The 12,861-nt window shown below is 38.1% G+C and overlaps 1 protein-coding gene across 1 annotated transcript in view; it reads left to right on the forward strand.

Annotated features, from left to right (window-relative positions):
• RARS2 (arginyl-tRNA synthetase 2, mitochondrial) overlaps positions 1 to 12,861 on the forward strand; it is a 59,702-nt gene that overhangs the window by 2,963 nt on the left and 43,878 nt on the right. Inside the window, exons 3-5 of the mRNA XM_075554794.1 lie at positions 7,079 to 7,181; positions 8,940 to 9,023; positions 11,783 to 11,880. Coding sequence (XP_075410909.1) covers positions 7,079 to 7,181; positions 8,940 to 9,023; positions 11,783 to 11,880 — 285 coding nt within the window. The remainder of the gene's footprint in view (positions 1 to 7,078; positions 7,182 to 8,939; positions 9,024 to 11,782; positions 11,881 to 12,861) is intronic.

Here is a 12,861-nt window from a genome sequence, read left to right on the forward strand (position 1 = left end):
AAATTGCAGCTGGGAATCTCATGTTTTTTAAGGATCTTACACCAGTGCTTCAAGACCATTACACCATTTTTTCGAGAGTTGCATTTCTTTTTTGAGGACTCTTGGCTAAGACCACCCATAACTGATCGTTGCTTCCTTGGTTACAGGGAAATACCCTAATGAATATTTATGTGCCATTTGGGTACAAAAGTTTAATACATAAAATCCTCTCAGTCAATTAATAATTGTACCCAAAAAAGAGACATCTAAACCCTAAGCTTGGGGAACGTCTAAAGACATAATTATCAGTACCTTTATACTTGTATTTTATCCCCTTAATGTTGTCAAGATAAGATAGCATGTGATGAATACCTTTATTCCCAAAATAAACCAAAGACAAATAGAAAGGGAAGAGAACATTTGCTACATTTGGCAAATGCGCCTGACCTTGTCATAAAAGAGAACATTTATAACAGTAAGACTTGCCGGTACTTCTATCTTGAGTCTGAGAACAGAGGCCACCATTGACCAGGACGATCTCATAATTGTATATAAATTCCAAAGCCATTACCCTTTTAATAAAAATCTATAATATTTTATATACTCCAGAGAATATTTCTGTTTTTATTTTATGTTTCAACGGCTTTTAATAAGCTTAACTGCGTTGGCCCATGTTTTGAATAAAATATCCTTTATCTTCCCCCAAAGGATCTGTACCTTAGCAATGTAAAATCTAACATTGTGATCTATAGAAGATCAATTTACAGAAAGGTCAAAATTTTCTGAGCTAGCAAGTGAAATTCTACAAATTAAAGCTACTAAAAACCAAAGAATTCTCTATTTTGCCGTAATAAACTCTCTTATTTACAATACCAAAACCAAGCCTCAGCTGGTCGACATTTTTAACTATATTATAAAATGCTACTAAGTTCCAGGACAAATTAAGAAATTTTGCTTTTGTTATAATGTAATGTGGTAATTTAATATCACATAAATTAATTTGTTCAGCTATCCTAGTGATTTCAAGTGTGGTTTCGGCTATAGTGGAACTCCTATAAAGTAATGATTAAGTAGATAGGGTTACTAATGTCACACTCAGTTCCTCAGCCACTATTGTTCAGGTTTGTACAGATTTAACATTACCACCACCAAAGCAAAGCAACCCTCACATGTACCATGAAAGTAACTCTTATTTTTTAAACTTATATTTTAACATTACAAATGTGGAGAGAATAGTTTAATGAACCCATGCATAGCATTGCAGGAGCCCTGATGGTACAGTGGGGTACATACTGGGCTGCTAACCCCAAGGTCAGCAGATTGAACTCTCTAACCTCAGAAACCCTACGTAGGGTCACGATGAGTCAGAATCTGATGGCCAGCAGCGGGTTAGGTGGGTAAATACTCATGGATTAGGTGGGTCTAGACTTAGGCGTGCAGTTGTTAAAGCAGCCTGCGGACTGAATGGCCCAGTGGTGTGAAATCACCAGTTGTGCTTCAGGAGACAGAGAAGTCTATAGCTTTTCGAACTACAGCATAGTTTTACCTTGTCCGACAGGGTTGCTCTGAGTTAGAATCAACCCAACAGTGTTGTTATTTTTGTGTATTTATCAAATTAGGACAGTAGCGATCAGAAGGCTCCCTGAGCTAATGCTTTAAGATACTCTTTTAACATAGAGCCAAGCCTAACCTCTATTATATTGTCCTTGATTTTTCAAAAATCATTCACAGAAAATCATGTGGACTGTTTCCTTAATCTGTTGCAGTCATACTTCTCATGCTTATGGTAAATGAAATCTCATTGTATACTTACTGTATTTCAAAACCCCAGCTCAGGGCTCCTCCAACTTCTTAAACAGGGGGCCAGTTCACTGTCCCTCAGACCCGTTGGAGGGCCTGACTATAGTTGAAAAGAAAACTATGAACAAATTCCTATGCACACTGCACATATCTTATTTTGAAGTAAAAAACAAAACGGGGCAAAAACATCTGGCGGGCCAGATAAATGTCCTCAGTGGGCCGCATGTGGCCTGCAGGCTGTAATTTGAGGACCCCTGCCCTAACTTAATATTTGGAATACTGAAATCTCTGTCATTCTGATTGATCTTGCTATTGGGCTTTTGTTATTTTTCAGTGTTATTGTCCTTATTTGTGTGTTACTCTGCTCTGCTTTGTGTGTCATTATCATCTTGTTAAACTAATTTCTTTATGTTCACATCTTATTTATTGATAACAAATCAACTGTTCCTTATGTAAGAATAAATACAACAAATTCATCAAACCTTACATGGATTTCTATAATTAAAGGTAATTTGTAGAAAATTGAATTGTCATGCCCTGGTTAGAGACCAATCTTAGAAAGGAAACATTGAGTGCCTTGCCCTCCAAGCCAGTATATGGAGAAATATAGAAAGAATAACTCCCCAGAGGACAATAGTGCTACGAGTTAATGTTTTTATTTAACATTGGAGTTAGAATTAGTATTATTTAACCAGACTTGATTTCTCAATAACTATAAAATAGGTACCATCATTGTCACTCCCAGTTGCCATAGGTGCATGCCCAAGATCACACAGTCACGGCTTGGTAGATGGATTCAATCTCAGTCTCAGCTAAATGTCAGTACATGATTTAGGTAAATGCAATCCACACTAGACTGCTAGATAATAGATTAAAGTCTCAGGAAACTTCTTAATGATCCTCTGTAGTGTAGATTCTTTAATGTTAAGTAGAAGCCGCACAAGATTTTAGGCATAGTCTTAAATCTCAGACGTGACATGAAATTACGTATGCCTCTTGGAGTGGATCAATCCACTTACTGTGCCCATAAAGTCTCATTCTCTGGTTCTTTATTTAACATTAAGAGATGTTCAGTGGTGGTTAAATAGGTGTTTACAGATTTACTTTAGGGGGAAAAAACCAAAACGGTTAAATGTTACTTTCTATCATTGTCAAATCTTTTAAATTTTCTCCAAATTTACTTCAGATCTGTTTGTTCTTTGGCAGTAGGAAGGACACAATCTTGGTTTTAAAAAATAAACCATTTTAGATGCTTTATTTTTCAACATGATCTAATATAATAATAATTCACTGGCAGCAAAAGTCAAAATAAATAAATGGAACCTCATAAAAATTAACAATTTTATTCATCAAAAGATTTTACAAAAAAAGTGAAGGTAAGCTAACATCTTCACAAGTCATATATCTAGCAAGAATCTGATAACCCCAAAATACATAAAGCTTTGACAACTTAACAATAGAAAGACAGCCCAATCATAAAATTTATAAAGAACTTAAATAGGACTTTTCCACCAAAGAGGACTTCCAGATGGCCACCAAATCCATTAGCCAGCCACTCCCAAATCTCATTGCTATTGAAGCAATTTTGACTCAGCACCCTAATGTAGTGTTTCCAAAAGGGAGTGGATAGCTGGTCGGCTTGAACCACCAACCTTGCAATTAGCAGTCCAAGGCTACCCACAGTGATATGAAGGTGGGGGGAGGGAGAACCCCTTGATTAGCATAATATAAATACAATTCAAAACCACAATGAGCTACCATTCCATTCCCACTAAGATAATACAGATGGCAGAAAGTGAGGAGGACTTGAAGCACTAGCAGATGGATTACAACTGAATGTGTACTGAAAGCCCAGATCTTTATAACTAAACCAATAGTACCATCTAAGATTGACGTTGTCAAGACTTTGTCTTGCTTGGATCCACAATCAGTGCTCACGGAAGCAGTAGTCATGAATTGCATTGGGTGAATCTGCTGCACAAGACCTCCCTGGAGTGTTGAAAAGCAAAGATGTGACTTCGAGGCCTAAGGTGCACCTGAACCAAGCCCTGGTATTCTCCATGGCCTCATATGTATGTGACAGTTGGACATTGAATAAGGAACACTAGATAAAAATCGATGCCTTTGGACTTTGATGTTGTCAGTGAATGTTGAAAGTATCATGGATTGCCAGTGGAACAGACAGATGTGTCTTGAGAGAAGCATCGCCAGCATGCTCCGTAGAGGCAAAGATGGCTAGACTCTCTTTTGCACTTTAGGCATGGTATCAGGACCAGTCCCTGGAGAGGGACATCGTGTTTGGTAAAGTAGAGGGGCAGTGAAAGACAGGAAGCCCCTCGACGTGACGGATGCACACAGCGGCTGCAGCAATGGGCTCACACCTAAGAACAGTTGTGAGGGTGGTGCACGACGGGGCAGTGTTTCCCTCTGTTGTGTGGAGTGTTGCTGTGAGTCCGAATCAACTCGATGGCACCGAACAATAACCGATGGCTAAGATAAAAACAATAGCAGAAAATAACATGTTGATAAGGACGTAGGGATATGGGAACCTTTAACCACTGCTGGTCGGGATGCAAAATAGTACTCTCTTTGTGGGAAATAAGATTCCCTCCAGAAATGGAAAACGGTTATATAGCCCAATAATTTCACTCCTAGGTCTGTACGCAGCAACTTGAAAGTAGAGACATGAAAAAGTCTGTCCATCAATGCTTACTGCATCACTTCGCAATAGCCAAAAAGTGGAAGCAAATGCCCAGGTGAATGGATAAACAAAATGTAATACATGCAGCAATGGAACACTGTTCAGCCAGTCAGAGAAATGAAGTCTGGATACACACGGCAGTATCCCACGCCCTCAAGATGATTCCAACTCAGCGACAGTCGCATTGCTCCCTAAATCTTTCTAAGAGCATAAAAGCCTCATCCTATGCAGAGTAGCTGATGAATTCAAATCACTGCCCTTGTGTAAGTGAAATAAGCCGGTCACAAAAGGACAAACATTACATATATGACCTCACTTAAATAAGAAACAAAGGGAATATATAGAAATGACAGTTTATTGCCCATAACTGGGGACCGGAGTGAAGGGTGATTGGAGGTTAACATTAATGGAAAAAATGTATTGATTAAGGATAGAATTGCACAAGCGAATTGGTTGCTGTCAATAAGTTGTACACCGGTAAACATTCACTGACAAAGGTGTGATGGGTAATGAGAAGAACAAAACTGCTGTGACTGCACAACCAGTCACCTTATGGGATCTGGCTCCTTGGTTCGCAGGTTCAGGGTCATGGTTTCATGTCCTTCTGGTCTACCTCCTAGTTTTTAATATAGCACCTGGGGTCCTAAAAGAGCAATGGGCATAACACTTGCTCTCTAATCACTTGGACCAATAGAGGAAGAAGGCGATGGGAGAAGGGTCTGGGAGGTGTGGGTAATTACCACTATGAGCAACTGCTGCCTTTAACATGAAATCAGAAGAGTTGGATGGTGTCCAGCTACCACCATTAATGAACATTTTGATCAAAGATTTTGCAGAAGAATCATAATCCAAAGGAGGGAAAATGCAAAATGTAATTTCAAATTTTCATGAGCTCTAGCTTTTATGGAATCATGGATGGTGGATGAATCCCTGAACGTATTAACCTTTAAACCAAAAAATCCCCTGAAATCCTAAAAACTGAATTATCACTTAGCTTAACTATTAATAAATCTCGAGTGTTAAATGCATTTTTAAGAACTACATATATATGGAGTCAAATTGACAGAAGCAACTGGAAGGATTGGATAGGAACAGTAGGAGACAATAAGTTTATGTTGGGGGAGAACCGTGTAGAAAGGCATTGTTTCAGTCGTACAACTGAAGAATGTACATGTCACTAAATTGTATATATGGAAACAGGAGTCTGGGTAACAACATAGTGTTTACTATGTATAGTTCGAAACCACCAGCCTTTCTCAGGAGAAAGATGAGGTTTTCTACTTCCATAAAGAATTGTAATTCCTGAGTCACTCAGCGTGCAGTGTAGCACCGGCAAAATATACAGCTTTCCTCTAGTTCTTTAATGCTCCCTATCCCCCATCCCCCTTCTGCTATCATTCTGCCTTACAAATCTGGCTAGGCCAGAGCATGTACACTGGTTCAGATAACACCTGGAAACAGGGAATCCAGGATAGATAAGCCCCTCAGGACCAATAATTAGAGTAGCGATACCAGAAGGGTAAAGGGAAGGAGGGGGCAGAAAAGGAGAACTGATCACAATGATCTCCATATAACCCCCTCCCAGGGGGGCAGACAACAGAAAAGTGGGTCAAGGGAGACAGCGGTCAGTGTAAGACATGAAAATTTTAAAAATTAATTATGAAGGGTTCATGAACGAGGGAGGGGAGGGGGGGAAATGAGCTGATACCAAGGGCTCAAGTAGAAAGAAAATGTTTTGAAAATTATGATGGCAACTTTTGTACAAATGTGCTTGACACAATGGATGGATGGACTGTGACAAGAGCCCCCAATAAAGTGATCTAAAAAAAGAAAGACTTGCAGTTCCCCAAACCCACAGGGACAGTTCTATAGGGACTCCATGAGCCAGAATTGACTTGATGACCATGAATTCTGAGGGTTTTATTGCCCCCTAAAAGTAGAAATAACTAATATAAGTCAAATGATTATTTTTATGAATTGGTTGTTTTGCATTTATTCCTGTATTTCTTTGGGTTTGCCTTGTTTTATCATCAACCCAATGAAAAGAACAAATGGCAATGGTTAAAGAGTCTCTGTAACGTACCGTACTATTGAATCATAAGAATTTTTTCTTATATCAAATTTAAATTATGGCATTTAATAAACTTTTGCATTTGGTGGTTTTAGAAATATAAATGGTGAGTCGGAGGGACATTAAAATAGGCAAGCTTCTGGAGTAATTGAGGGAGCCCTGTAGAAGAGGTCAAGTGATGTCATTTTTGTTGTTTTTGCCAAGTCCGCTTATTAGACTGTAGTAGGATCTTACAGATGTTCAGCTTGTCAGGCATCAGTTTTCATATCTATAAGGTGATTGTTCTACCTGTCTCATGGAAATAACATAGGCTACAATTATGTGCTAGTAGAAGAATCTTAAAATCTGATACAATAATTCTAAGTACACACGAGGTGACGTTTCTCAGTACCCTTGGTTTTTATTGTTTGAAAAGTGTACCGCCTTCTGATAAAATTATGTGGGTGTGGAGGACTCATTCTGGTCTTTTTTATGCTGGAATATTTTAAGGTAACTGGCATTTTTTTTATTTCAATATCTGTCTTTAGAGAAATAGCTGATTTTCAACTTTCTGTGGATTCTTTATTGGAAAACAGCAGGGACCATTTGAGACCAGATATTCAAGATCAAGCCAAGAGACTGGCAGAGAAGGTACCCTAGCACTACTGTGTCTTTTTACATTATAATAACCTCAGATTAGAGAGAGAAATAAAAAAAAATACTCTGCAGACTCTCTCAGTCATAATAGTGTTTCTTTATCCAAGATACCCTGGGAAAATATAATTTAAATTCATTTTAGCCCTGTATTGTAAGGTTAGGATGATTTTCAGATTAGTTTTGAAGGCTTGCTCTTGAGCTAACATTGTTCAATTTCTTGATTAACTACTTAAGGGAGGACTGAAGTGTTAATTAAATTTATAGATTGAAGCTGGGTGGACTTCAGAATTTCGGAGAACAAGCTTGATAAATTAGAGCAGTGGGTTGCAGTTTTTAAAATGAGTTTCTGAGAAACTGAACATTCAAAATGGGAAAAAGTGATTAGATGTAAATAGAGTCATGATTGTAGAGAATAGATTGTTAGATGATTTAATAAACCTCTTGTCATCTCTAATTTTTCTGATGGGTTTGGCAGTTAAAAGAAAAGCTGACAGGATTGTATAGAATAACAAATATAAATTACTAGTGTTACAGCATCAGAAAAGACAAGTGTTAGGCTGGCATGGCTTTTTTGATAAGTTAATAACATGTAATATCTGAATAATTTAAAGACTCAGAGCAATGAAAGACATTGTCTTAGAGAAAGACATTTAATTAATGAAAACATATAAGAAAGTACCTGGTAGCTGAATAAATATTTATTTGATCATAAAATCAATGGAGGTTTTTATCAGGAATTATATCCGAGATAGAGTTATTTATAATTACAATAGTTAGGCCCTTTACTACATGTCTTTTGAGTGGTTAAAAATCAAGACTGTTGGCTCTTCAGTGACAATAAGAAGCTCTTCAAGTTCTATAGCTCTCTCAGGAACTTTGACTAGTCAGTTAAAAAGTGAAGATATGTGCATAGAAGACAAAGTATTTAAATGGTCGATTTGGGAAGGAGAAGGGTCGCTGTGAAATTGTGCCCTGAGTCCTGACTGACCAGGAAAAAGAGCGTTGAGTGGAAACATGCCATGCTGTGCAAGAGCAGCTCCAAAGTGACCCAGACTTTTTTCCAAGGTCAGTACTGGTGACTAGACGTAGTGCTGTTCTTCAGACCCTGAAAGCAAACATCAGTCAAGCCAGTGGAAGATGACATTGTCACCTCGCCCCCAAAAAGCTTATCAAGTGAAATCAAAGGTCAAGACGATGCTCATTTGTGGTTTTTTTTAATGTGAGAGGGACAGTGCATTTGGAGTTTGTTTCCCCAGGTCAGACTGTTAATCAGGCTTTCTGTTTAGAGATTCTGAAAAGATTGCATAACAGTGTGTGTGACCAAAAAGGACTGATTTGTGGCAGACAGGGGACTTACTCATGCAGTTATCTGTTTATTTTGGTAAAAACAATATGCTTCTCTTGCCCACGCACCTTACTCCCCTTACCTCACTCCTTGAGACTTCTTTTTGCTTCTGCTAATGAAGAGGGGAATGAAAGAGCAGCAATTTGAGGACATAGAAGAGGTGGGGAAAAAGAGGGAGGTGCTGTCAACAGATGAGTTTTTAAAAATGTTTCCAAGAATGGAATTGCAGATTTGACAACTATAAGTATATTGGAGTACTTTAAAAGTGATAAGATTGTTTTATAAAAAAAAATTAGATCCATAACTTGGAGGGTGGGCGTCTGGGTTTTTGTTTTGTTTTTTGTACCCCCTTGTGTTTAAGAAAATACTTTTTTTTTAACTTGATTTTTTTATTTTATTTTTTTCAGCTAAAATGTGATACAGTGGTGAGTGAAATCAGCACTGGTCAAGGGACTGTGAATTTCAAAATAAACAGAGCACTATTAACAAAGGTAAAAGTGAGTTCTTTCTCAGCCATTATACACTGACTCTCCCTCTTGCCGCAGTGGACTTCCTCCAGTTCGTGCACTCATGGCGTCTCCTCTCACCCCAAAACCTTAGCACGTGCTGATTCCCCTGCCTTACGTGTCTCCCCAAGGCAGCTCCTTATCCTTCAGCTCTTGAGTAGCCTCAGCAGGGCCCTTCTGAATCCCTCATGTACATTTTCTCATGCTCAGTATGGTATAGCTGTGCTTTGAAGGTGTTATCACAGTTGTTGTTCGGCTTTTTAAAAATAATTTCTTAAGTCAAATCATGGCCTCCAAACAGGGGCACTTCTTAGTTAGTGATAGCTATGCCAAAAAAAGATCACACTAACAATTTATAACCATCCAAAAGGACTTGGAAATTTTAAGAATGGTTTGAAGAAGGGCTTGCATTTTCATTCGATGAATGTGAATGAAATATATGTTTTATAGGTTACTTTAAGGATAAAAATATATTAAATTTTTCTATAAATTATTTATGTTTTTGTTGATCACTGGATATTTTAATACCACCCTGCCCGTAGAATAGATAAAAATTTCTGGGGGTGCAATGGTTAAATGCTTGCCTGCTAACCAAAAGGCCAACTTTTGAAAGGCCATTTGAAACCACCAGCCTCTCCATTGGAGGAAGACAGGGCTTTATACTCCGGTAAAGATATACAGTCTCAGAACCCAGGACAGTTTACCCTGCTCTGTAGGGTCACTCATTATGACTTGGAATCTGCTCAATCAAAGTGAGTTTGGATCATTCTAGGCCCGCCAGGGGGAAGGAATGCCCATTTGGGGAAACAATGGATACAGGAAAGTTCTGCAATGGAGAAATTAGGAAGGCCTGGAGGCACTGGGGAAGCAGGTAGATCTGGGGCTTCACTTGAGTAAGGCATTTTGGAAGATAACCCTGCTGAGACAGTGCTGAGACCTTTTTTTGAGAATTTGCATCTCAGTTGAATTTTATAATTCATGCAATGTAGACTCTGGTCTATTGATTTAGAAAGCCAAACAAAAGGCATCCATATCATGTTGGTCAGACTTTATAAATGCTGCACACTTACTGAAAATAACTATAGCCCCCAAATCACTTCTTCCAAGGTGATTCTTAGAAGCGTTGTCTCATTGGCCCTGCAACTTTCCTGAAGGAGAGTAAGTGTTTCATGGTGGTCTCTAATTTTTGACCTTTAAAAAAAAATCTTATTTTCACCCTTTATTTTCAGGTTAATTAGTTAACCAAAAGTCAGCCATAAACACAAGAACTGTTTTGATCTTGTTAAAAGGCGCTTACAACCTTCTGAGCTCTTGATCAGAACCAGTGATTATAATTTATCATTTTTAAGCTAATGACTTTCTTCTAATTGCTACCTCAGTTTTATGGAAGTAGAAATACAGTTTCCTGAAGTGCCCTCCAAATGTCTGGCCCCTGGATAGAAATACTTTCTGGTTTTGGTTTGGTTTTTCCCTTGGACTGAAATGGGAAAATGGACTCTACTAGGTAGGATTTTGCTTTTACAGTTAACTGAAAGACATGTAGTCTATATCTTGAATTAAGATATATACCTATGTATATTTTTCATTACAAAGGACATGAATTTTCATACTTTATTACAATGAATAAATTCTATAAAATATTTGTAGTTAAAGGATGGTCACTAGATTGCTTGTTAAAAATCTTCCCAAATATTTCTCAATTTTCAGATTGCATCAAGAAAAATACTCACTTTTTCTCAGAACTATTTTAAACATTTTTTTTATTTTAATTAAAAAAAATATTTTAAAGTTTTCAAAATTGAGTTTTAACCAATGCTCTGTGTCCCATACTGTATTTTTAAGACTCCACCCCACCCCCACCCTCCCATACTAAGCTTTTTCATTGCCTACAGATGTGCAACTTAGCCTGGCAGAGATTATATCTGCTCATACTATGCAAATTGAATTATTAGCGCTGGCAAAATCAGGGGGCGGAAATGTGGCCTTAAAGTGGTTTGCTAAGAGTACTCACTGCCATCAAGTCGTTGCTGACTCGTTGCACCTGTGAGTTTCTGAGACTCACTCGTTACAGGAGTAGAATAATGCCTTAAAACTACTTCCTATGGATGATTCTCAGAGCTAATAGACTGCTTTTAAAAGATTGCTTATCAGGTCGGACTGAAATTGAAATCAGGCGCTATAAATCTCTGGGGTTATATGCTAAATCAGTAATTAAAGACCTGGAATATTTTTAGTTATGATATGGTAGAACATGTTTTGGAAATGTATGTGACGTTTCTTTGCATCTGTGGTAGGATTTTTTTGTTTCCATCATTACTTGTGGCCGTTGGTGCCATGAAAGCGGCAGCATCAACTTGGTGCTTCTGGTTCTCCTATTTCCTGGGGGGCTTTTGGCAGTTATGTAGCCTAAGTGTCAGTTTTCTCACATGCAAAATGCCTATTAAAAAAACAGACTCATTGCCATCAAGTGGATTCATAGCAATCGCTGCTTATTGTATTAGATAAAAGTGTATAAAAGGACCCAGGAACCCCGTAGATGTTAACATTTTTTGCTTCTCTGACTAGCACTAGTGATAGGAGAAGGTGATGCGCGAAGTGGTGCAGCTGCTACCACGGCTACAAGATCCTCGGTTTCATAAATAGGCATTAGCAAATTCTCAACACTTAATTCCCAGTAAAAAGTAATTAAGAATATTGCAATCTATTCTTTAAAATCACCAAACCTCATGCCATCTGCTTTCCAGACAGTGTTACACCAAGTAATGGAAGATGGCTCAAAGTATGGATTAAAAAGTGAACTTTTCTCTGATATTCCCCAGAAGAAAATAGTGGTTGAATTCAGGTGAGTGGTTACCCATCTTGTTATGTGTTGGTTAATCTGACTGTCTTGTCAGGGGAAGATTTTTCTCATGACCTAGGGTCTCACTGATTAACATATGGAAAAGTGAAAATTAGTGAGGGACAGTCTTTAGTACCTGCTATCCAGACTGAAAATCAGCATTTCAGATGTTTCTGGTTGTTTAAGACAGAAAGGTAAAACCCTTTTATTTTTTAATCATTTTATTAGGAGTTCATACAACTCTTATCACAATCTATACATACATCAGTTGTGTAAAGCACATTTGTACATTCATTGCCCTCATAATTCTCAAAACATTTGCTCTCCACTTAAGCCCCTTGCATCAGCTCCTCATTTTTTCCTCTCCCTCCCCGCTTCCTCCTCCCTCATGTGCCCTTGATAATTTATAAATTATTATTTTGTCATGTCTTGCCCTGTCCGACATCTCTCTTTACCTGCTTTTCTATTGTCTGTCCCCCAGGGAGGAAGTAACATGCAGATCCTTGTAATCACTTCCCCCTTTACAACCCACCCTCCCTGTATGCTCCCAGTGTCACCACTCACACCACTGGTCTTGAAGGGATCATCTGCCCTGGATTCCCTGTGTTTCTGGTTCCTATCTGTACCATCCTCTGATCTCTCTGATCTAGCCAGATTTGCAAGGCAGAATTGGGATCATGATAGTGGGGGGTGGAGGAAGCATGTAGGAACTAGACGAAAGTTGTATTTTTCTTTTCTTTTTTTTTTTTTTAACAATTTATTAGGGGCTCATACAACTCTTATCACAGTCCGTACATATACATACATCAATTGTATAAAGCACATCTGTACATTCTTTGCCCTAATCATTTTTCTGTACATTCTTTGCCCTAATCATTTTCTTTTTTTTCCTCCTCTTTTCTTTTTTTACATTTTATTAGGGACTCATACAACTCTTATCACAATCCATACATATACATACATGAATTGTATAAAGCACATCCA

Source organism: Tenrec ecaudatus, chromosome 7, assembly GCF_050624435.1.
Source record: "Tenrec ecaudatus isolate mTenEca1 chromosome 7, mTenEca1.hap1, whole genome shotgun sequence".
Lineage (NCBI taxonomy): Eukaryota > Metazoa > Chordata > Mammalia > Afrosoricida > Tenrecidae > Tenrec > Tenrec ecaudatus.